The sequence below is a fragment of the Vicia villosa genome, unplaced genomic scaffold, assembly GCF_029867415.1.
Source record: "Vicia villosa cultivar HV-30 ecotype Madison, WI unplaced genomic scaffold, Vvil1.0 ctg.000364F_1_1, whole genome shotgun sequence".
In the NCBI taxonomy this organism is placed as follows: Eukaryota; Viridiplantae; Streptophyta; class Magnoliopsida; order Fabales; family Fabaceae; genus Vicia; species Vicia villosa.
Window position 1 is genome coordinate 821,906 of NW_026705165.1, and position 26,942 is coordinate 848,847.

General features: G+C 33.9%; 1 protein-coding gene across 1 annotated transcript; it reads right to left on the reverse strand.

The window, feature by feature from the left end:
* Positions 1 to 115: 115 nt before the first annotated feature.
* Positions 116 to 25,393, reverse strand: LOC131627482 (uncharacterized). The gene is made up of 11 exons (XM_058898337.1): positions 25,223 to 25,393; positions 25,011 to 25,102; positions 11,287 to 14,255; positions 10,948 to 11,196; positions 10,135 to 10,830; positions 8,375 to 9,199; positions 7,457 to 8,158; positions 6,193 to 7,008; positions 4,287 to 4,985; positions 1,062 to 1,880; positions 116 to 754 (listed from the first exon to the last, which is right to left on the reverse strand). The coding sequence occupies exons 3-11, from the start codon at positions 14,212 to 14,214 to the stop codon at positions 719 to 721; spliced, it is 7,770 nt and encodes a 2,589-aa protein (XP_058754320.1). The 5' UTR covers positions 14,215 to 14,255; positions 25,011 to 25,102; positions 25,223 to 25,393; the 3' UTR covers positions 116 to 718.
* Between the last annotated feature and the right edge of the window lie 1,549 nt (positions 25,394 to 26,942).

Here is a 26,942-nt window from a genome sequence, read left to right on the forward strand (position 1 = left end):
AAAAATAGGAGTTTGTCAAACCTTTAAATGATATAGTTAAGGGCAATTTTAAATCCTTTGTCGAACAAGGCAAGCCAGACCTCCCTGTCAGGTCTAGCAAAATTTCAGGTCATTTCTTGCAAGACAAGGGAATCTTTCCACTGCATCTCCTAACTCTGGTAAATGATCCTAGATTTTAGATTCAGAAGCTACTAATCATATATAATGTACTCTTAAATGACATTTATAATTGAACTAAAACTTGATATAAATGGACAAAATTAAGAAAAAACAAACAACCGATATTTCATACAGAAAAATATGTTCACGAGTTTGTATCTAAAAGATAACATACAAGAACACATATTTTCTTTTATGTTTAATAGTACATATATAAAACAATACCATCCTTGATATAGTTCTCTTTTGCTCTTCATGTACGCCAATAACTCACATAATCACACACACTGTCACATTAATATATAGAGCAATCAACAAATTGCATACTTATTTTTCTTAAACACAAAACAATAACACTGGAATATATCCAAATATAATAAAGTAAAATAGTATGACCACAAGACAACTTCGTTCCTCTTCATAAAACTGTCTTTACCATCAACCTCATTTTTCTGCAGCATCTGAGTTGGGCTTCACCTAGTCAAATTAAAAAGAATGTAATGTATTCTTTCAATCTCCAACCATTCAACAGTCTTTATCATCAATGTCCTATATCCTCTTACGGTCTTACTGAGTTTTTAGAGTTTGAGTCAGCCTAGATACAAAAACAGTTATGTTAGTTCAATAATATTGAAGGGAAAAAATCATCTTCAACTAAAACATGGTAATATTTTAATATCTCTCCTTGCTGGTTTGCCCTCAACTGGCAGTTACTCACTAGGCAAACTCATAATTAATTGAACTTCCCTTGTCAAAAAGTTAGTTATACATGTGATGGTTTCTTGCAACTACAATGCATTACCCCTCCAACAGATTGACTTGATTACTGACATGGTAAAAGACGGTATTCAACACATCAAAGTTTCTTTATTCTAAAAAACAGAAAGAAAAGTTAAAAATACCTGTGCCAGAAACTCCTTTTGTATGGTAGAGTTGAGATCAATGTCCAATAGGACAACATCGGACATATCCTGAAACTTAACTCCTAACAACTTGTCTGCATTAACGGTACCTGGAGAGAAATTTTCCATCTTGTGGCAGTTGATTACAAACACTTGCTCCAAGGATGGAAAACACACTGTAAAATTCCCAGAATAAAAGCATTTGAGCTCTTGTAAATCTTTAAGATACAAAGCCTGGAGTTCCTCAAATATTATTTTTTCATCCTCTTCTGATGCGCCACCCTCATGAGACACTATCTCTTGTATTGACTCACAACAAATTATCTTCATCGTTTTGAGTCGAACCAAACTTTTGGCTGTTGAGGGCGTGAACAAATTTACCAATCCGTGGCAGCCAGAAACAAATAAACGCATCAAATTGGAGAAGTATATAGTGGATGCTGCTATGTTCCTTAATCGAAAGCATCTAGCTATTTCCAATGTTTCTAGATTCCTGATCAAGGGTTCAACCCAAGAGTGCTCTAACCCAATGGAAACAAGCTCTGTAAGTAACTCCAATGTTATTCCTTTCAGATGGGATAGGAGTTCTGTATAGACCACATCAGATCCTTGAAAGCAGAAAATCTCCTTGAAGGAACTAGACAACACCGCAAGCTTTTCTATATTGGGCACCTGTTGTAAGAATGCATATGGAAATATATCTGATTCAACATTAAAGCAGGCCAAATGAAGAACTTTTAATTTGGGCAAGCGGTTTCTTTGCGAAATAGTCTTCAATTCTTTCTTTCCCAGTGACAAACACTGCAGGTTGGGTGTGAGCTACAAAGAGAAACCAATAATCAAGCAAAGGAAGGTTACGGAAGTTATAGATCCCGCTCTTGTACAGATAATGAACCTTTCTAGATAAAAGATGCTTGATATATAATTATTGATAGATTAATTATTTCAACAAAATATGTGCAAACAAGTTAGCTTGATAGAAAAAAGTCTAAGATTTTAAAAAGAAAATGATGATCTAGGCTATTAAAATGGTGGAAGGTTGGAGTGGAGATGTTCCTGTGAAAAAGATATGATTATGAAAAATCGTTTTAGATGATAAAGGCCTTTTATAAAGATGTAAGCACCATTGCTAATGGTCTAGTTAGTATACTATTTGACTTTATGTATGTTAGAATTAGAATTTGGCCTAACTCAACCCTACAAAACCGCCTTGTAGGGTGAGGATTACCCCCACTTAGAAAGACATGTTCAGGCCATATATTGGCCGATATGGGACTCTTAACAATGTAGATATGCAAGACATACAAAAGTTAACCGTTAACTCTTAACGAACATAGAATCCAGCAAGAGAATGGCAATATAAGTCAAATTCTTGCAATTCTTTGTCCACTAATCCAGTGGAATAACAGGGGTCTCGACCCACAGCTCATGCCCAAAAGGACTAGAAATCTGAAGTGTGGCCTAATAAAGGTCAAATAATAGATATATTGGCTCAATAGCATATCTAAGATAAGCTTTGATGCCATCATTAGCCAGCCACTTTTTTTTTGTCAACTTTGTCTAGCCCACTGCCATTTGATTTATGAATTGAATTTTGAATTATTGACATTCATATATGATATATGGGCTTATATTTGTATAATTTGTTTTTATTTTAAAATGTCATTTTTATTGATCATTTATCTTACAATTCATAGTAAAATGTCATTTTTATTGATCATTTATCTTACAATTCATAGTAAAATGTCATGTTTATAAATGGGGGCAATCCACTGTTATCAAATTGCGGCGCCATGGCGGCTACACGGTGGTATTTGGACTTGCCGCAATGGTAAATATTGGCCGCTATTGCGGGTTTTTCGGCCATAATCATCAATTACAACCACGAAGCGGCCAGTATGGCGAGATTTTGGCTCTCCGCCATGGACTGTCATCGACAACGTTGGGGCAATCCTCACCCTACAAGCCGGTTTAAAGTCGGTTTTGCAGGGATGAGTTAGGTCCAACCTGTTAAGAGTCCCACATCGGACAATATATGGCCTGAACATGTCCTTATAAGTGGGGGCAATCCTCACCCTACAAGCCGGTTTTGTAGGGTTGAGTTAGGCCCAACCACATTTCTTTAACATGGCATCAAGAGCCTCGTTTAAGATCCGGTGGGCCACCTTCTAGGGTTTCCGCTATCGGGCCACCCGTCACGCTCCAGTTGTCTAGTCTTGGGAATGAGGGGGTGTGTTAAGAGTCCCACATCAGACAATATATGGCCTGAACATGTCCTTATAAGTGGGGGCAATCCTCACCCTACAAGCCGGTTTTGTAGAGTTGAGTTAGGCCCAGCCACATTTTCTTAACACAACCCACATATTCTGAGATGGTATCAGAGTCTATCCTAGATCACTTGTTGGGTCTCCTGCATTGTCCACGCTTCGGCCACATTGAGGCCCTAGCGTGAGGGAGTGTGTGTGCCTTCATTGCGGTCCGCCTCTAGTCACCTAAATTGCGACATTTAGCTTGCCTTCATTGCAACCTCCAACACAATTCTGTTGGGTTTAAAGGGGTGGATTTAGTCCCATATTGCTTAGCGATATGGCATGTGTTGTGTTTATAAGTGGGGACAAACCTCACCTTACAAGTCAGTTTTAAAGCCGGTTTTGTAGGGATGAGTTAGGTCCAACCCAAATTCTGAGATGGTATCAGAGCCTATCATAGATCACTTGTTGGGCTTCCAACATCGTCCACACTCTGGGCTCATTGAGACCCGAGCGTGAGGGGGTGTGTTGGAATTTCCGCCTTCATTTTGGTCAGCCCCAAGTCGTCTTAATTGTGGCATTTGGCTTGCCTTCATTGCAGCCTCCAACACCTTCATTTTGTTGGGTTTGAAGGGGTGAATTTAGTCCCACATTGCTTAAGATATGCCTGTGTTGTGTTGATAAGTGGGGGCAATCCTCACCTTACAAGCCGGTTTTGCATGGATGAGTTAGGCTCAATCCAAATTCTGAGAAATTTTATTCACAACTCAAAAAAATAGAAATTGGTTTTCAATTCGCAAATGGACACTTGATTTTATAAGTATGCTTATATGCACTACCTAGGTCATATATCTAATCAATGTGGGACTATCAACTGATGACATTACTATTCACATTATAATAACAGGGAAATTAAGTTCGGTTTGCAGGAACCATAAAGGACCCTGCAGCAAGGAGAGTTGTAAAGCAACGTTACCTTTTCAATATCGATTACTTCATCTTCAGAATGTGACTCTTGATGTGCGGATATCTTCAACATGTCAAAATGCAGTGAGCAGTAAAAACACTTGAGCTTTGGCAATTCTAGTAGTGTCAATGAGATCACACAAGGGAAAGAAAGCTCCAAATTTGTTCCTTTGGGATCTGCATTATTCTCTGCAACAATAACAATCAGCTCTTCACAATGTTTCACATGTAGTTCTTCAAGTTTCACAAGATCTTTGGCTACTGATGCTGGAAACAAACTTGTAAGGCATTTACACTCGTCAACATATACTATTTTTAGAAGTTCAATTGTTAGAATTCCACAAGGATCTTCATTCCAAACACTCTCCAGATTTGGCAACTGCTCTAAAGTCAATTTCTTCAGGGAAAAAGGGAGGGGGATCAGGACTGGTCCCTTAACTGTCATTTTTCTGTCTTCTATTGTACATTTCACATCAAATATTGTTTTCACAAAATTGCAATTTCGAACTGCCAACTTTTCTATTTTTGTTAAGAAAGGAAGTAAATTGAATGGTAGTACTTCGAATAAAAATTGGCACCCATTCACAATCAATTCCTCCAAATTGTTGAAGCACATGTGAGGGACTGGCAGTGAGCCATGCCATATATCCTGTAGTATTGGCTGATCTATGAGACTCACAATAGTTCCTTTTGGTGCATAGTCAGAAATCTGCACATGAAAAAGAGTAGAAAAATTAATTACTATTTACCAAGGTCAATAAGAATTGAGATGTAGAATTGTAATTTTATTTCATTTTTCTTGAATTTAAAGTTGTTCAAAAGGTTACATTTTAAATCTGACTTTTTATAAGGTTGTAATTATACCAAGTTTCGGGATTCGAATTTTTGTATTGATCATAACAAATTAACACATGCAGTTTAAAGATAACTTTGCTGTATTGAAATAGTTCAGAATTATTTTCATCACACCCTTAGCTTTGGTAACTCACTTATTAATATCTTAATTAGGACTTTCATTTCAAGTGATGAGAATGCTTGATTTTATTGCTTGAATTAAACCTACTCGGTTATTACAAAGAATAAGGGTACAAAACTTGAAGTTTGATTGACTGTTGTTTTAACTCATCAATATATTTGTTCAAAATACTATAATACAATAGCATTTTGATGAGATTTTTTCTTTTTCAACCAATAATGCAGAAAACTTCTTTAGGACAATCTTTAAGTGAATTTTTCTTCTCAAAATAATATAAACTAATACTGTTTGAATATGACAATCTTGATGATTATGGGACTTTGAATAAACAATTCTTCTTTTTTCTTAATAATATGTTTTCTATCAAGAGATGCTTAAGTTATGCATGTGCGACAGCCATATTGATTCACCAAACAACTACCTAATTGGAAGACAAGTCATCAGTCCTTGCCAATGGACTGACATACATAGGCATGACAACTCTTACCAACAACATTAGGATGTCCGTCATTTACATTGTACTAACATTTAGTATTAACATATTATTAAAAAAAAAATTATTAAGTAATTATTTTAAATAGTAAATGCTATTATAATTCCTTAATATTAAGTCCAAAACACTTTAACTAGAATTTATAAAATAAATAATCAATATGACATATAGTTAAAAAAAACTTGTTTGAAAAAATGTGTTTCGTTAAGAATTGTTACATTTTGGGGAATTATTTGTAAGGATGGGCATATGGGTAGTTATCTAAAATTTCTTACGATATTCAAGAGAACCTTTTATTCCCATCCATTTTCTCGTGAATTAAATCAAGGATAAGTGTATTTTATAAACGTAGGAACAAATGCACCCGAGTACTTGTAAATCGTAAGAATATACTTTGATCAACAAACAAAAACAAAAGGGTGTATATGTTATTGGTTATGTACATACCTTTTCCTCAAACCTCTTGAGTATTGTAGAATTCAGATCACCTTCCCATTGTGGTGTTTCTTCTCTTTTGAATGTTACTCCAGAAGACAGTATGGTTGAATCTATTTTGTTGACTGGACTGAAGGTTTTCATCAAGCTGCAGTGAATCAATGACACTTTCTCCAAGGATGGAAAGCATAATGCAAATTTTCCAGGGTAAAAACACCTTAACTTTTCTAAATCTTTTAGAAGCAAAGTGTGGAGGTGCTCAAATATTATTTTCCCATCTGCATGTGACTCAACCCCCTCTGTGGACACTATCTCTTGCATTGATTCACACAATTCTATCTTCATCTCTTTGAGTTGGCACAAGCTTTTGGCTGTTGAGGAAGTGAACAGATATAGCATTCCTTTACACATGTATATATCCAAATATGTAAGGTTGGACAAAGATACCATGTGTGGTACCAAGTTTACTAAACGATTACACGAAGTTATTTTTAATGTTTGGAGATTTTCAGGAATGGGGTGTAGCCAAGAGTGCTCTAAACCAATGGAGTTGAGATTACCCACATTAAATAACATTATTTCTTTTAGGTTTAAGAGAATTCTTGTGTAATCAGCATTAGGTCTTTCAGCACAGAACATCTCTTCGAGTGAACCCTGGTACAATTCAAGCTTTCGTATAGCAGGTAACATGCCAAGGAACCCATATAGAACACTATCTGACTCTTCTTGAAAGCGTTGCAGACAGTGAAGTTGCAATTTCCAAGACCCCCGATCCCACATAACAATGGCGCCTCCAATACCAAATGATAACATCTCCATATTGGGAATCTGGATAGCCCAAGTGGAAAAACTAATAAGGAAATTACAGACAAATACAACTTTCATTAAAGGTACTCTTCTGTAAAAATAAAGATTCGAAGTCTTCTAAAATATAGAATTAAATATTTGAAATTCCATAACCATATAAACTTGTTATCTCATAATTATTATAAGATTATATATATTTTTATTATTAGTTCACCACTGGACAACAAAGTATGAGTCAAAGCATAGAAGAATTGGATAATGATAACTGATGCGCTTAAGGAATTGAATTTATTGTTTCAATATCATCAATTAAATAAAAAAGAAAAATAAGAATAGATTCCATTGATAGATACATGATCCAGTTACAGGTTTGTCAATGTGATGCTGCTAGGTTAGGTATACTTTGTATTAATATCATTTAGGGCAAGTTAAACTGTTCCGGCCTTATTGACCAAGTTGTAAGAAGTACCTTTTCAATTGGAATAAGGGGTTGCTCCTGATGATCTTCTTGAAATTTGAGCACCGGCAAGTTACAATGATAAACACTCAAATCTTTTAGCACAGGCCAGTCTAGCTTATGTAAACCCGGATAAAAGTCTTTGAGCCCTGGCAAATCTGTTAGGTGTAATGTGGTCAAACGAGGGAACTCTATTGTTGCTCCTTCTGGAGGTATTTCATCCTTTGAAAATATTTCTACCAACTCTTTACAGTAATTTACAATAAGCACCTCGAGTCTAGTAAGATCTTTAGCCACCGATGCAGGAAACAAGTATTTGAGGGTATAACAACTGTCAACACGCATTTCTTGTAGCAAGTGAAGGCCAAAATTTCCTTCAGGATCTTTGTCCCATATATGCTCCAGGATTGGTAGACCATCTAATGACAACTTTTTCAAGCGGAATTTACTCAAAGCTTTTGTGACCCTTGTGTCATTTAAATTAAATATGACATTCACTGCACTGCAATCCCATACTTTTAACTCTTCCAAATTCTCAAAGCAAGGAAGTAAATGAGATGGAATTACATGTACTAGATTATTACATTGTGATACTACCAAGGATGTCAAATTGCGAAACATGTAGTCCTGCACTAAATCACTGCAATCCCATACTTGTTCTAATAATTCAGGATAATCAATAAGGTTCATCTGCTCCGTGTATTCGAAAGAAATCTGTAAAATCAAATAATAAAATAAAAAATGTAAGAAACATTACTAGAAAAATGAAGGCGTTGTGAATTAAAACTCAAATATTTGATTGGCTAAATTATTTATAAATAAAAAAATATGACTAGTGTTTTGAGTATGATTATATAGAAATGGAATTGATATTATTTTGATTAAAGAGTAAACATTTAAGATGAGAGGGTTTATTTAATGAATAAGTACCTTGTCTTTGAAAATTTTCTGTATAGTGATATTCAAGTCACCTTCCCAATACCGTTTCTCTTCTTCTTCTCCTTCAATGGCAAGTATATTTTGAAGCTTTGATGCTGTTGTCTGACCCACAGTGAATGTCTCCATCTTGGGGCATTCTCTCACAATCAATCTTTCCAATGATGGGAACTTAAATTCACAGTTCTTGTAGCTGCAGAAACTTGTAAGGTCCTTTAATCTCACCAGCTCTAAACAAACCAATTTTCTAAATACAACTTCAATCACTTTGTCTTCTTCATTTCCTTCATTGGTTACTATTTCTTTTACTTTACAACGGATTATCTTCATTGTTGCAAGTTGAACCATGCTTTTAGCTGTTGAGACTGCCATTAAATTCACTAAACCAATACAAGAGTTTACTTCCAAATATGTTAAGTGAGACAGAGATAGCGAGGAAGGGGCTAAGTTGACCAAACTGTTGCAGGCACCTAAGAGCAAATGCTCCAGTCGTTGTAGAAGTGGGTCTCGGTCAAGTCCTAGATCATTTATCTCTGATGACCACAAAGTCAATGTCTTGAGCTGTAATACAGTTCCCAGTCTTTCTTGTGATACAACGTTTCCACTTGGAACTAACCCTTCAAGCTTATAGTGAGAGAAAAGCAAGTTAAACCTTTCCAGATTGGGCATTCTGTCCAGAAACCAGTAGAGAAGTTCAATACTCCGTAACGAGCGTAAGCTAAGCTCTTTTATACGGTCCATTCGGTACTTCCAATTGTTGCTCTTTAACCAAAGTGATTCCTTTAAGCCAGTTTCCATGAACTCCAAGTTGGAGATTACCTAGAGAAAGATGAAATAAAGGTGCTAAATAGGAGGAAAAAATACTATTATACAGTTATATATATTTAAGCTTATTCCACAGCTAAGAAGGGATATAAATTACCAATCCTTTTTATATGTTTCTTTCTCTATAATTTTGATTAAAAAAACTGTAAATGAATAGTATTATCACATAGGTCCCGCATCATTTAGTGAGATATGCATGAACCTATTTAATTTAGTGAGATCTACATGAATTTCATTAAATGATAGTGTATATATTAAAAGGAGTATGTTATAATTTTATAAGGCGTGTTGCTAGCATCGTTTTTAAGTGGATGCATTCTCTTTGCTAAACTGTTAGTTTTTTTGTTGATATGCCATTTTATTTTTCTTAGTATTGGATTGAGCTTAACTCAACTTGACAAAATGGTTACATGTCTCCATTTATAAATAATATTTCAGGCCATATACAATTCAATTGAGACTCTCACCGCACCCAACTCATTCCCATGATTGCACATGATATGGGCACGTTGAAAGTGTTGGAAGCTGCAATGAAGGAAACCCAAATGTCGCAATTGGGCAGCTAGGGGTGAACCGCAATAAAGGAGAAATTTCTAATAGAATACACAAAAATTACGTGATCAAATCAAAGTACATGGTATCATTGTATTAAATATGGTAGGGGAGACTTTCATGCATGAAATTTTCCAAGTTTAAGTTTTGTGTGAGTGCGTTAAATTAGCTATCAACTCTTAAAGTTTTGTTAGTATGTCAGTTGGCAAAAAAAGTTTAGCAGAGTTGCACTTTGGGATAAAATTTATTTACTTTCCCTATTTATTTGCATGTTAATTATTTTGCAAGACTGGGTATTTTGTTTTCTCTTGAAGTCAATTTCAAATATGTAATTCTTATGAGTTGGAACAAAGAGATAGCAGTTAATGGTTCCTTACCTTTTCAGCTAAGAAAACTGCTTGTCTTTCTTCATTTGTGGTTTCTGTTGTGAACAAGTCCAGCTTCTCACAAAAGTCCACAGCCAACTGCTTCAATTTTGGACATTCTATATGTCCCCCCTCATAGAAACGCTTCACATTTGGCAGGCCATACAGTTTCATGAAGGTTACTTCAGGAAACATTAATCGTGCTTGTGGTCCATCTTGCCAAGCAACAATTTCCTCCATTCCATCACAAAGATTTACTGATATGCCTGCAAGCCTTTTTAGATCTTTGGCCACAGAAGCTGGTAAGAGATAGCTTAGTTTATTACAGCGTGTAGCCTCTATAACCCGCAGATTTTTGAAGCAAAGAATTCCTTCTGGATCTCTGTCCCATACTTGCTTTAGATTTGGGAGTTGGTCTACCAAAATAAGCTGCAGGTTTGTCACCTTCATAGATGCATCTATTTGTTGAAAATCTTTAATTTCAAAAATCACTTCCACCGACATGCAATCAATAACCTTCAAGCTGTCTAAACTCCCAAACCATCCAGTCATGTGACTTGGAAAAATCTTGTTAAGTTGTTTACACCCTTCAATTTGCACAGAAATGAGACTAGAAAAGGAATCAGCACCAACTTCAACTCGCCATATGTCTGTCAACTTATTTAGTTTGGTTAGGTGGATTTCCTCCAACTTAGGAAAGATGCATACCTGCATTTTTATACATAAAAGCCATAACGTAATCAACTCAAGTACTCGACAAAAAAAAAAATGCACAACTGTATACATAACATTGAGTCAACTATAAAACTTTACACCTTCACATACCTTGTCCACACTGTCTCCTTCAGTGATAAAAATATTCTCCATCATCCAACAATCACTTATAAAAAGGCCTTTCAATTTCTTAAAATTGCCAGCCACTGACATTGAACATAAGTATTTTAAGTTATAGCATTCTTTCACAGTTAATTTTATTAAGTTTTGAAAGCAGAAATTTGAAAGAGGCTGGTCTCTCCATATCTTTTCGCTTTTGATTGAGGATAATTTCAAACTCTCCAGATTTGGAATTTCAATCTGCAAGACCACACACAATCACTATATTTGCAACTGAAACAAATGATCACAAATTAACGACAACTAGAGGAATATTGTGCAATATTATACCAGTTCATCAAAGAGACAAAGGGGATCCACGACACTGCAATCATCTTCTGCAACACTAATTTCTATGGGATCCCTTTTTGTTGTTTGCTCTTCTACAGAGAGCATCTCAACACCGGTGTAAAAGCTAGTAAATGATGGTAATGATTGTAGTGTCAAAGAGCGTAGCTTATGAAACTCAATCTTATTACAATTTGCTTGCCCCTCTTTGACAACAATCTCCTCCAAAGAATCACATTCAGAAACATCGATTGTTTCTAGACAAGCTAAAAAACCAACCATGTAAAAGGAGAAGAGAAATTTCAACTGGGTACACATCTTGACCTTGATGCTTTTTAATTTGGCGAATGAGGACTCTGTAACTGGAGTATAACACAACATCTTTATGTTCTTCAGTCTGTAGAGGCATAGAGATTCCAAATTGAGAAAAACATTCTGAGGATGGAATAGCTCCATTGAGTTAACGATATATTCAATGCCATCGTTATTTATGATGGATAAATGCTTAAGATCTGGAAATCCATCCAAATTCAACTCGTAAAAAGCATTTTGAACACCATTTAGCTCTCCCAACAACAAATTTTCAACTCTTTTGAACAACAACTTTATCCCTTTTTGGGAGTGAATATCAGCACCATCTGTCAGCTGCAATGCCAAAGATCTTAACGCTTCATACTTATTTGGCATCCTGAAATCTCCAGCTGAAAGCATCTTGAAGTCTCCAATCACAATTTTGTAATCTGTTAATCTGTCAAAGAACAAATCCCTGGGCAAAACTGTAGTACTCGGGATGGTCAAGTCTACAACTCTCAATTGGTGCAAATGTTTTAACTGAGAAAGAAATGAAATTTGACTTTGGTTTGGCTCTCCATCTATCTTCATTTTGATCAAGCTCTTTCTTATATACAACTCTTCTAAACAAGTCAACCTTGATATGAAATTAGGTTGAACCACTTTCATTATGGAACAGTCGCTGATGTCAAACAACTGTAGCTTATCTAAGCGTTCTAACTCAGTTGGCAAGCTTTCAATTTGAGATCCGGAAAAGCTGAGAATTCTTAACTTTTTCAGCTCTCCTACAAAGGATAAGTTGTTAACTAGAACACACCGCTCCATACAAAGCATTCTGAGGTTTAATAGGCATTTAATTGAAGATGGTAAGCATGGTAAATGAAAACCCATCAATATTAATACCCTGAGTTTTTCCATTCCTTCAAAAAAATTCTCAGGTATTTTCAAAGAAGGATCATCACTGTCAATTTGGAAGAATTTAAGTTGAGGATAATGCATGACTTTAGGAAGCTCATCAATGATATCACAGTTGCGTATAGATATAGCGGTGCACCTTTCGAGTTGATCCTTGTCTGGCCAGTCGTCTAATTTGCTATTTCTTAAAGCAAATACATTTTGCTCCTTGTGTGCTATAGACAACGCAGCATCTTTCACCATATCATGCATTTTGAAATGATCATTGGAACTACCATCCAACATCAAACTCGAGTCTTTTAGCTTCTGGATTGATGCATATACTCTATCACGTGCTTCCCTTAGCGTATAGACCCCTTCGAGTATACCCAAACCAAAGCAATACTTCACCAAGTCCATAATTAATTGTTGATGACCCATTTGAGCACAAAGTAAGAAAATGGACCGCATCTCCTCGCTTTCTAGATGATCATAACTCATCCTTACTGAAATCTCCATAGACTTCTGCACTCCACTCAGCTCCTCTTTTTTAAGTTTTTCTAGTGTGGCTTCCCATACTGACTCACTCTTATTTCTTAATGCCTTTCCAACAGTAACAATTGCCATGGGTAACCCTGCACAATACTTCTTAACAATCTCTTGCTTAAATGTGGACATTTCATCAAGTGTTCCAGCCACCTTCTTAAACAACATTAGAGATTCCTTATCATCTAATTCTCTCACACAGAAAACTGACTTGACGTCCATTTTATCAGACAATACTTTTCTATCTCTCGAAGTTAGCAAAATTTTGCACCCCTTATAATAACCAGGAGGTTTTCCTTTTTTTACAGTTGTGAAGTTAGGACCCTTCATATCTTCAATTGTCATATTACTTGAATCATCATCCATATCATCATCAAATGGAATCCCTATCTTATTCAAGTCTATTCTGTCCCAAAGGTCATCCATGACGACAAGGGTGTTTTCCTTCTCTGTCTTTAACCTCCTCCTTAGACGATCTGCTCTGACACTCTCACCTTCCCCTTCCAAACTCAATCCTAACACGTACGCAATTTCTTCCTGGATTTTTCGAAGATTGGGATTGTCAGTTATTTCGACTATAACTACCACACTGAACAACTTCTTGTCTTGAGCTTTCTTTACAATTTCTTTGATTAATGTGCTCTTACCCACACCACCTGGCCCATGCACTCCAATCAATCTCACTGTAGAATCTTCGAGTTTTTCTATTATCTTTTCAATAGTTTGTCTTCTGGAACTAATTTCAACATAGCCAGCATTAAGCAATGCAGCATGCATAGATGTTGGCTTTTGGTGATATGAAACTCCATCAAACTTTGACTCATCTATTAATGACTTGGCATCCACTAACATCTTCTTTGCTTTTCTCCCTAGTCTATGCCTGTTCCTGAAGTAATGAAATAAACCACTGGAAAACCTTGTCTTCATGTGGCCTTCATCATTTTGAAACTCCTCTGTTTCAGTTCTAGTTTTATCCACTTTCTGAAGCCAAGCTGTAACATCACTTTCAGTTATTCCCAGATTATCCTCAGCTTCATCTACTGCATGTTCCAGCCTCTTTCTTTGAAGACTTAGCTTTTCATCAAGACTGCGTAGCTCATTAACATTTTCCTTGTAATAGAAGATGTAACCCACATGCCGAATAGTCAGGTCCAACACAACATCGACAGCCCTTTCTACAATTTTAGATGCACACTCCATACTTTCTTCTTGATTTTCTTGAACCAAGTATGACTACATCTCTTTATTCCCAACAAAGAGTGGAAATATATCAGCCAAGAAATAATTAAGAAAATTAGATGGAATTAGATTAATCAACAATCAAAAGTAGATTAGTAAATTCAAGCATTGACGTTTTTGAATTACAAAAACAAACTGATGAATAATAGGCTTATTAATAAGAATTGATTTGTACAAAGTATAATCAACTCAAAAGATAAAATGGAATCAATATTGACTAGAATATGGGAGACGACCAAACCAACTATCAACCCATCCAAAGTCTCGTAGAACGCGTTAAAAATTAATACCCAAACTCACCTTATGTTCATTATTATGTCTAAGCATGAACATAAAAGCACCTGTGTTAGAAGCTTGAATACGGGAATTTTCAGGATTTAGACAACATTTCCATTAATGGGCTTTTTTCTCGAATTGATATGCTCTCAATCAGAATAATATCTGTAAACTCCAAGCTGTCGTCTTCTTTTCGTTCAAGATTATAATTACATACAGCTTGTAACTGCCTTGAACAGAGAGACAACTGTAACTAACTGATGAGCTGACATATCCCAGTTAGAACCCACTCATCGTCAAACAACTCTAAAGGATCCAAAATTGGTGGCAGCCATGACTGAAGAGTATAATGCTCTCTTAAGAAAATAACACTTGGACTCTCACCTCTCTTCCATCAAATTACATGCATGAAGACATATTAGTCGGTGGGTGATGTCAAGAATAGGAAAGTGAAATTGCTAGGAGTAGCAACCATCCAGTGACTTTTGGTAAGAAAAATGACAAGAGCAAGGCTTGAAGACATAGGAGAAGCAATTGATCTTGAAGTTTCCGGACTAAATATCCAGGATTCTCAATTCCTATAAAACGATCTGATTTTGTGAAAAATGACTAGGAACTTGAGGAGGAGCATAAAATCTGTTAAGAAATGTGGTAGGTATGCAGCGGAAGCGTGGTGGTCCCAAACCCACAGGTTCTTGGATCGGAGCCAGACTTTAATACCATGTTAAGAAATGTGATAGGGCCTAACTCACCTTCACAAAACCCGCTTATAGGGTGAGGATTGTCCCCACTTATAAGGACATGTTCAGGCCATATATTGTCCGATGAGGGACTCTTAACAAAATCAATGAAGCTTATGTGCGTGCAAAACTAGCTCAACTTATAAGGGCCATACTAAATCATATAATTTGGAATAATCCTAACTCAACCCTACAAAGCTAACTTGTAAGGTGATATCACATCCAATGTGAGACTTCGACACCATAATTGTCGTGATGGAGCTTTTTAGTGATTTGATATGAGTATGAAGAGAACTCGGAAAATGGTGGTGAGCCAAGCTAAGCACCGATGCCGGAGAATGATTTGGACGGAAGCTACGGTTGAAGTTGCAACGCTGAAGGCGTTAAAAGAGGATTGGAGGCCATGCAAATGGTTTTAAGAAGCTCAGTGATGCAATGTAGAATTTCAGAACACACACGAGAGAGAATCTCCAACTGAATTTGATGTATAGTGATTTTTTATTCTACCAACAAGAGAACTCAAACCTCAGTATTTATAAGGTATACCAATTACATGCAATTTGTAAATTCCTTGAACAAAAAGAGACAGCTATAACTAACTGATAAACTGGCAATGCACTGAACTAGAGTTGGCTACAATACAATATTAAAAAGTTTAATTACTCTATACACTACCAAAGCTTGAAGCATATTCCCTTCCAAGGAAACCCTGCTTGACTCATCCTCCTCGTCATCACTTTCTACCACGTTATAAACCTTATTCATGAAATCTTCCTTTGATATTGACTCTTAGAAACACAACCCTAACCTCTTAAAACTTAAAAACTCAGTATATTAATAGGACTGTTGAGAAATTGTCAATACCTCCATCAAAAAGACAAGCTTCAAAACCATGATTCAATTCAAGAGAACGAAAATGACTACCGTAACATATGCAGGTTTAAATAAAGGCGAGGACAACTAAGTAACTAATTTACCTAACAAAACTTTCTGGCAACTAACTCATAAAATTAACGCAGATTAGTTAATATACAGCTTTGTTGGTGGTATTCTAGAGGTGGTATGTTATAAATTATAGTGTTACAGAATTCTGCAGAGGAAAACTGGTTTTTTGACACTTTTTGCACTATACTTCCACTGGTGGAAGATATGCTTTAAAACTGCACTGAACACTTTTTTCACTATACTTCCACTGGTGGAAGATATGCTTTGAATATGCTATTTTACTGAATTCACCACCAACTGATATATATTTCTTAGCATTACAAAGCCTTTATATAGGCTTGACTCAAAACTGACATAGAAGACAATAAGATGATAATTAAGATGAGGACTCTTTGGTTCTCTCAATCTTAATGATACAATTCTAACATAACTCTAAATAAAGACAGTAATTATATTATGATGGTTACAACTCTTTTGCACTTCTTTCATAATGCTTACTCATAGTGGTGGTTACAACACATTAATTTTAACACTCCCCCTTAATGTGTTGCTCTTTAACTCCCATTGCTTCTCTAAGTTGCTGAAATCTCCCTCTTGGTAGTGCTTTAGTAAAAATGTCTGCAAGCTGCTCTTCTGAATTGCAGAACACTAACTGCACATCACCATCTTCGATCACACTTCGAATGAAGTGGTGCTTTATATTAATATGTCTTGTTCGACTGTGGAAAACAGGATTCTTCGCCATGGCTATTGCTGATTTATTGTCACAGTGAAGCAGCAGACTTTCTTCTTGCTTTTCTCCGATATCTTCTTTGATTGCTTCATCAAAATTTTTCAGGTTCCACAACACAATAGTTGCATCTTGCATAAATATCACTCAAATCCTTTAATTTTATTGGAGTTGAGCTGGGAGATGATGAACTTGAACTTGGTGAACTTGGAGAGGATGAGGAACTTGGTGTACAAGGAGCCGGTTGCTCATTCTCAGCTGCTGAATTTTGTTGTTGTAATATGATTGCAGGGACTGTTTTCTCCTTCATTCTGTCTTCTTCCCAATTCCAAGAAGCATTCTCATCAAATACAACATCCCGGCTAATGATCACCTTGTTTGTCTTCAAGTTGTAAAGTCTATAGCCCTTCGACATGGAACTATAGCCAATAAAGACACATCTTTCACTTGTTTCTTCCAGCTTTGTCCTCTTTTGTTTAGGAATTTGAGCATAGCAAACACATCCAAAAATTTTAAGATGGTTCACCGACGGTGTTCTTCCACTCCAAGCTTCAAATGGAGTCTTTTTCCACACTGCCTTTGTTGGACACCTGTTCATCAAATACACAGCAGTGTTAACGGCCTCGGGCCAAAAGGTTTTAGGTAAACCTTTCTCAAGTAGCATAGATTTCGCCATCTCCATCACAGTTTGGTTCTTTCTTTCAGATACACCATTTTGCTGAGGAGTATAGCCAACAGTGAGTTGTCTTTCAACACCTTCATCTTCACAAAATTTGTGAAATTCATTTGAGGTGTACTCCTTCCCTCGATCACTTCTCAGCATTTTTATAAATCGGCCACTTTGTTTTTCAACTAATGCTTTAAACTTCTTAAAGATTACAAACGCTTCAGATTTTTGTCTCATGAAATATACCCAAGTCATGCGGGTAAAGTCGTCAATAAACAAGATAAAGTACCTGTTTTTGCCATGAGACAAAGTATTCATAGGACCACACACATCTGTGTGTACAAGTTCCAACACTTGTTTGGCTCTCCATGCACTTTCTTTTGGGAATGGTTGACGGTGGTGTTTGCCTAGGACACATCCTTCACACACACCAGATTTTTCTTCGATTCTTGGTAGCCCATACACCATCTTCTTTTGATAGAGTAACTTGAGACTTTCGTAATTCAAATGCCCAAGTCTCCTGTGCCATAAACACGAGTCATTCTCTTCTCTGGCCATCAAGCTTACATTTTTCTCATAGTTGAAAGATAGTGGAAAGCTCCTGTTGCTAGTCATCTTCACAACGGCAACACTTCTTCTTTCTGAGTCAAAAATTCTGCACTCTCTATTCTCAAAGTTTAGAGAATAGCCGTGCTCCAAAAGTTGTCCAATGCTAAGCAAATTTTCGTCTAATTCTGGCACATAAAGCGTGTCATGCATGACTTTGCTTCCTTGCTTTGTGGTGACTCCAATGCTTCCTTTCCCTTTCACTTCGACATGTTCTCCATTGCCCAATTTAACTTTTGAGGCAAATGAAGAATCAATGTTTATAAATGCTTCCTTCTGTCCGGTCATATGGTTGCTACAGCCGCTGTCCAAATACCAAACATTTTTACCTTCTTCATGCAATGCTTTTTGACAAGCAAAAAACAAATTTCCTTCATCAGATTCTCCTTCTGCGTACGAAGCATGTTGCTGATTTGCAAGACGACAATCCTTTTGAAGGTGCCCGAATCTCTTGCAATTGTGACATTGCGGTTTGCCTTTGTTCCAACACTCCTTCTCGTCATGAGTGCCGCTGTTACAAATTCTGCACCATTTGTTTGATGCTTCATTCCATCTTCCGCCATTTGTGCCTCTTCCAGATCTGCCACGTTGGTTTCGACCTCTGCCTCTTCCAAATCTGCCACCTCTAGAAGACTCACCTCTAGTTTGTATTTGGGGCTTATTTTCACCATTGTTGGACTGAATGTTGAGTTTAGATTGAAAGGCACTCTCAATTGATTTTTCAGAATGTCGTAACATCCTTTGCTCGTAGGATCTCAAAGACCCCATCAACCCTTGAACAGTTAAGGTTGATAGATCCTTGGTTTCTTCTATCACACCCACCATTGGGTCAAATCTTGCTGTCAAACTAATCAGAATTTTGTCAACAATTCTGCGATCATCTATCATATCACCATGTGACTTCATCTGATTCACCAACTCCGAGATTCTGTTGAAGTACTCATTCAGGCTCTCGTTCTCCTTCATCCTTTCATTTTCGTAATCTCTCTTAAGAGATTGAAGCTTCACCGTTCGCACCTTTGAGTCTCCTTCGAACTCTTGTTGTAGGATACTCCAGGCTTCTTTCGATGTTTTAGCTCTCATAATCCTTGGGAAAATGGATAGAGAGACTCCTCTTTGAATCATTCCGAGAACTCCAGCATCTGTGATCTTCTTCTTCTTCAACTCTTCAAGCCGTTGGCTTGATTCTTCAGCTTTTTCTTTTGATTTTTCAGCCTCCGTTGGTGCCGGTTCTTCATATCCGGTTTTGACGTACTCTAGAACATCCAAAGATGTGAATAGAGTCTCCATTTTAACTGCCCAAAAATCATAGTTCTCTCCTTCAAATAGAGGAACTTTGACATTGCTGTAAGTTGCGGAAGGGTTGTTTGTAAAAGCCATAACTTTTGTTGTTTTTGTTGGGGCTGCAAGGATCTGCAGCTCTGATACCACTCTGTTGGTGGTATTCTAGAGGTGGTATGTTATAAATTATAGTGTTACAGAATTCTGCAGAGGAAAACTGACTTTTTGACACTTTTTGCACTATACTTCCACTGGTGGAAGATATGCTTTAAAACTGCACTGAACACTTTTTTCACTATACTTCCACTGGTGGAAGATATGCTTTGAATATGCTATTTTACTGAATTCACCACCAACTGATATATATTTCTTAGCATTACAAAGCCTTTATATAGGCTTGACTCAAAACTGACATAGAAGACAATAAGATGATAATTAAGATGAGGACTCTTTGGTTCTCTCAATCTTAATGATACAATTCTAACATAACTCTAAATAAAGACAGTAATTATATTATGATGGTTACAACTCTTTTGCACTTCTTTCATAATGCTTACTCATAGTGGTGGTTACAACACATTAATTTTAACAAGCTTACATAAGTTCTAGCATGCAAGGTTGTCAGAATCGAATTTTTACATTGACTCGTTTTACCTAGGTAAAATCGAAACGTAAAATCATAGACTTTACCTCATATTAAAATTATATTAAATTTATATATATGACATATGTATACTTATATAATATTATAAATGCATTAATTATTTAAAAATTTTACTTAATTATAAAGTAAAAATATACTATATAATCATAATAAAGTGTAATCTTCACAAACTTGTATCAAACTACATAAATTTTCCACCAAATCATAAAATGTAACATCTAAAAGATTATAAAAAAATAACAGTTTCATAAGTTTTTTGAGTTCAAAAAAACAAATCTTTTCATCTTCATCTTCAACTTAATCAAAAGTTCAATGCTTCTACAACATCGTCTTGATTGGAGCATTCATATTCGACTTGATTAAATCTATCTCCAAATGTTAAAGATTCTTCAATATGATAACCAAGATATGAATGTGAATAAAATTAAAAATCCATAGAGAAAATTTTATGGCCCAAAAATATAAAATTTGATTTATAAATTTTGACTAAAAAGTAATATCAAGTCAAAGAGTAAAATCCAATGATTTTACATGATTTTACACGATTTCACTGATTTCAGGACGATTTAAATCACGTAAAGTCGTTACGGGATACGATTTTACCTAAAAAGGTTTTTACCTGCGATTTAACACGAAATGCTAACCTAGAAACGTGAAATCTATAGAGTTTAGGTTTTAAATCGAGATTTTAACAACCATGCTAGCATGGTTAGCATCTAAACTAGCTCATAGTCTATATAGAACGTACACATCAGATAAAAGGTGAAAGGCGAGTCCAATGTTCGGCGGTGACAAACGTGATTATACAACAACATCCAAGACTTATCCCACTAAGTGAGGTCGTCTACATAGATCAACTTCCGACATAATGTTTTATCCAGAACCATGCTTCTATCCAAATCGTTAATCTCGAGATCTTTGTTAATACATACTCTTATATTCTAGGTCTTTCTCTTCTTCTAGTTGTTTGATTTCTCTCCATCTGATCTACTCTCCTTACCGCAGAATCTACCGGTCTTCTCTCTACATTCTCTATTTCCACCATCTATTACCCTAACACTATCTCTAAAATTTTCAGAACCCTAAAAACGAAAGACTACACAGAGTCTACAAAATAACTAACTACAAAGCCAATGACAAAATTGAAATTCAAGGAAATAGATTTGTATATCAGAAAGCACGATACTACTTATCTCCAAAATTTGTTGCGAAAAACCGAAAATCAGTTCTAGGCCCTTTGATTTGAATAACACACGAATCATGTGCCATAGTCGCCGGAACCGGAATCACACGCGCCGCTGCAAGTTCTGCCGCTATCAAATGACATTGCCACCCGCCATGGTAACGTTTCCCGCCACGCGAACCCACCCACCAAATTCATATTAACTTCGTATTTGAAAAAATGAGTTTTTTTTTTGTAAGAAAAAAAAAAGAGTATTGCAAATGATAAATTGAAAAATAAAATATATTAAAATCAAGTTATTGAAAATAAAATATTTATTAAAAAAAACCTTTATTAACATTTTTTTAAACAATTTATTTACATTACTGTTTGTTCATTTCGTGATAAAACTAGTAAATCACCCGTGCTGCCGCACGGGTATATTTATTTGATATTATATATATAATTTGTTTTGATATTTATTATATTAAATAATAAATACAATTGTATAAAGAATAATGATATTATGCATTTGCATAGGTTATAATAATTTTGTATGGTGGTTTTATACTCAAATGCATATTAAATATTTATAAAAAAAAGTTGCGTGAATTTAACTAATCGTGTCCCGTTACAAATTTATATGTTATAATATAGATTTTATTTAAATAAACATTTAGATATTTTATTGACAGTGCCCCGTGAAAAAATAAAAAATTTGACATTTGAAAATAAGAATTTTGTGTCTCAAATAAAAACAATTGCTAAATAAAATATGTATTTTGCTTATGGTTTTCAGTGAGAAAATAGAAATATTGATATTTGAAAATAATTTTTTAATAATTATGAATAATTTTGACATTTGAAAATAATATTTTTAATAATTATGTTAATTCAATTTAGTAATTAATTTATGTTTAAAAAATAAAAAAGAAAAGAGAAAATTTAGAGAGAGAAAATTAAATGATGGTGGACTTCTTTTTTAATAGCTTGATAGTTGATTTGTTTAGATATTTAGAATATTGAATGATAAATATAATTATATAAAAAATTAGATATTCATGAATTTGTACAGGTTAAAATAATTTTGTATAGTTAATTTGTATTCAAATGCATATTGAAAGCAATTTTTATCAAAAACAAATTTGCGTGAATGTAACTAATCGTATCCCGTTACAAATTTATTTAATACGATATAGATTAGATTTAAATATACATGTAAATTTGAAATAAGTTATTTAATTATAAAATGAATAATAATAATAATAATAATAATAATTTAATTTGAATATTTGAAAATAAGAATTTCGTATCTAAAATAAAGACAATTATTAATTAAAATAAAATGGTTATTTTATTGATAGTGCCCCGTGAGAAAAATAGAAAATTTTGACATTTGAAAATAAGAATTTTGTGTCTCAAATAAGTATAATCTTAATTAAAATAAAATAGGTATTTTGTTCATAGTGATCCGTGGGAAAAATAAAAATTTTAACATGTAAAAATATTTTTTTTTAAAATTATGAATAATTTTGACATTTGGAAATAATTTTTTTAATAATTATATTAATTCAATTTATTAAAATTTTGAGAGAAAAAATTAAAATGAAAGTGAAAATATTGGAGAGAAAATTGTAAGAGAGAGAGAAAAGTAAATAGAAATGAAATGAAAAATAAATGTGGAGAGAGAAGTGAGATAGAATAAAAGTAATATTATAAGAGGATGAAATTTGAAGGAGAGAGAATGAATGGAAGATAGGTGGCAAAAGTGGGTTGAGTGTGGGGTGAATAAAATGAGTTGATTATGAAATGACAAAAATAACCTTTTAGCTTTGAAAATTATTTTAAAGAAAAGGGCATAATTGGTAGTGTGGTGGACTTTAATTTTAATTGCTTGATAGTAGATTAACTTTAAAAAATGACATTTTTAAATATTTAAATATAATGTTAAATAATATTTTTTTTCTAGTCCTATTTATTAGAGAAAATTTACTTTTTAAATGTGTATTTGTTAAAAGTATAATATGTGATCGTGCAAGTTCACGCACGAAGATGGTTAGAAGCTTTGTCTATGGTGTTTTTCATAGATATTTGAATTTTTTTTCTCGAATAGGTTGTTCGAATCTTTTGTGTCTTCGTCCATAACGTTGATTGTGTAATATGTGTATCGAATGAACAAACAACATATAGGTAAAAATGAAAATTAATTGCGCTCACAATCAACTATCTATTTCCAGGTGGTTTCTATATTTCAAGAAGTCTTAGATTCAAACTTTGGGTGTCTATAAATTCTTCAATGTTATGATAGAGAAATGACCTAATTATAACACAAAAATACACACATACAATAGTTACTTATCCCTCGTGAGTTACCTCTCAACATCAGAATAAATCTTAAAGCCTCTCACGACCCTTAATCACTAGAGATTATCTTGTATTTGTATTTTTAACAAGCACAAAACTCTTTAATGGTTGTGAATGCTTTTGTTAATGCATCTTGTATTCCTTGTCGAATTAGAATTAGATGGTTAAACTTTTTTTTTTTAATATATGTGGTATCCAACCAGTTAGATCGACTAATCTACATAGAAATTTTTTATCCCGTGTAGTCTTGAAAGTTTAGGATTTTTTTTATAACACTTATTTTTAGAAAAGACGACTAGACATACTTGCTAGGCATGGTTTCACCATAAAAAGATTTACTAAGTCAAATCATGTTTATGATAGCATTTCTAGTGATTTTTTAGATGACAAGTTAGGTATGCCAAGACTTAGAATTTTCTCCTCTTAAGGCTTTGTTTTGGCCCCCCATGCTTATATTTGCTCTCTTTCTTTTGAGTTAAGGTGAATTCTTATTCATTTTAGTAAAATATTTTTAAAATATAATATATTATTTAATAAATAATAAAATGATAAAAATAAATATTACTAGGTAATTGGTTAAATATATAATACTTAACTTTTTAATGTTTGGTAGAGAAATTGTCACATTGATTAACTTTTGCAATATTCTTATTTAGTTTTCACTTTTTGTATTTTGATTATTTTTAAAACTTCACGCTAAGGTTTTGAAATAATTTAAAGTGGTTATTTTTAGATTAAATAATATTTTCACCTTTTATAGTTTTTTTAAATTTTCTTTTAGCGAGGTATAATTATTTTTAACGTGTTTATTTATTATAAAATAAAATTTAATATACTTTTAAAATTGATTTTATTTAAAATTAATATTTTGTAAGTTTTGTGTTTTAATATATATATATATATATATATATATATATATATATATATATATATATATATATATATATATATATATATATATATATATATATATATATATATATATATATATATATACTTTTAATTAATTTTAAAAAACAATTTGGACCAAAGATTACTTTTTTACAAAATCAATTTATAAGAGAAAAAGTAAAAAAATAATGATAAGTGACGGATAACAAAAACTTGATATCATATGACAAAACATATCTTAAATCATGTTGATATCTTAAATCATGTTGATACTATGTTAAGAAAAAAAATGATTTGGTCTAACTCAATTCTATAGAAATTTTGAGTGAATTCATATGTTTAACCCAAGAATTATATGTGACATTCTTAAATAAAATATCAATTTTATAAACATTTTAAGCAAAGATAAGGGAAAACATGTTAGTAATTACCATGAGACAGATTGTGACAAACTAGGAATGAGGAATCAGCTCTTCACTAGTCTCCACTCCAGCACCAACTCCATCGTTTCGTTTTGAAGCTTCTGCTTTTCAAAATTATTTAATTATTAGACAAATGGTTTAATTTATTAATTATTAAAGTACTACAAGTTGAAGGAAACATAAAAACAAATGAGTCATTAAATAAAATAAATGGAACAAACCTCACTCTACTTTGAAATGGATGATCATAAGTAGTGATTTTGGTCGATTATTTTTGCTTGAAGAGGTGATGAGAAGTGTAATGAATTATGAGATCAAACTAAGATTTAGAGAGTAAATAAAGAGAAAGGAAAATAATAAGAAAATGTATGCATGGGGAACAAAAAGTGATCCTCAATCTGTCACTTTGAATTTTAAATTAAACGATTCCTTACCCTTCTTCTCAATCATAATCCTATTTCCATTGCTTTATTATTATTGATGATAGTAATGTCTATAATGTGATACACGTTATACCCATATACATACCTTTTACTTTTCACTAAAATAATACAAATTAAAATGAATTGTATAAAAAATTGTTTCACTCAAATTATTTACCATAGGGATAGATTAGAATCTAAATTTGAGATCGATTGATTTTGAAAATTGTTTATTCTCTCATCTTAGTGAAAAACTAAAACTACTTCTGAAATACGTAAATGTATTTTCAGACGCATGTAATTTGCACACAATTCATTCGTAAGCAAGTTCGACTCTAATTTTTGACAAAAATTGATATGGAATACAACTCTCTATAATTTACGGAAGTGGATTTTCGAAAAATACTGAACCAAAAACAAATGCAAAAACGAAACAGAGATAAATTAACATCAATTATTGTTATGAAATACATAAAAAACAAATCATTACATATATAATCGACAAAGTAAATCGAACAATACATTTCATCATCAAGTAGGACGTCTCAACATCTTTAGAATATCTTTAATAGATCTCGCAATCTTCGCATCCAGCTCGATCAGACATTTTGTTTTGTAACATTGAAATATACTCCACATAACAGTTAAATTTTCATCCGTCTTCAGCTCAAACTCGTTGAATTGTATCTTCTCATCTCTGTCAATTGAGGCTATACGATAATAGAGCTTCATAACTCTTCGATTGTTTAGGTACAAATTCTCTAGTATTAATTTTAAATCGACAAGACGTATGACCTTTGAGAACCTAAATTGAAGAGAAGATTTCTCGCCGTTGAAGTAAACAAAAGCGAGATATGCATATTGAGACTTCAAATTTCCTACCCGAAATTTCTTACGCATATTTGACTTCAAATTTGAACATGGGCACTTTTAGAATTATGAACTAATATGGGGGTGTCAGGTATAAGTCAGAGTGACATGTTAAATTCTCCTCCCCGACTGTTTGAATTTTATTAGAGGTGACAATGTTATAGTCTTGATAAAAGGAATTTCTTCTCCCACCCTATAGAGTGGGACACACCTATGAAAACTCCAAAATACCCCTAGATTTATTCATAGATACATCTTCGAATACACAAAATCTCATTTTTTTGTTAAAATTTAGTTCGAAGATGCAACTATGAAATTTTTTAGGTTAATTCAAAGATACATCTCCAAACATATACTTTAAGCCATTTCACAATATTTCCATTTAGATGATTTATCATTTAACAACTCAGTGATATTTTCAGAGATGTATCTCCGAAAATCTCCAGCACGAAATTGAAGATATAATCACCTTGCATGATCATCTCTCTCACACTTCAAACTTCCTCCATAACAAAAAAAAAAAACCTTACAAAAATTTTCATTTTCAACCAGCTTTTCAATTCCAAACTAGTATTCTTGAATTTTACCACATCAAATAGAGCAAAAGAAGCTGAATTTAAGGTAAAGTTCACTCATTTCATCCCTCGTT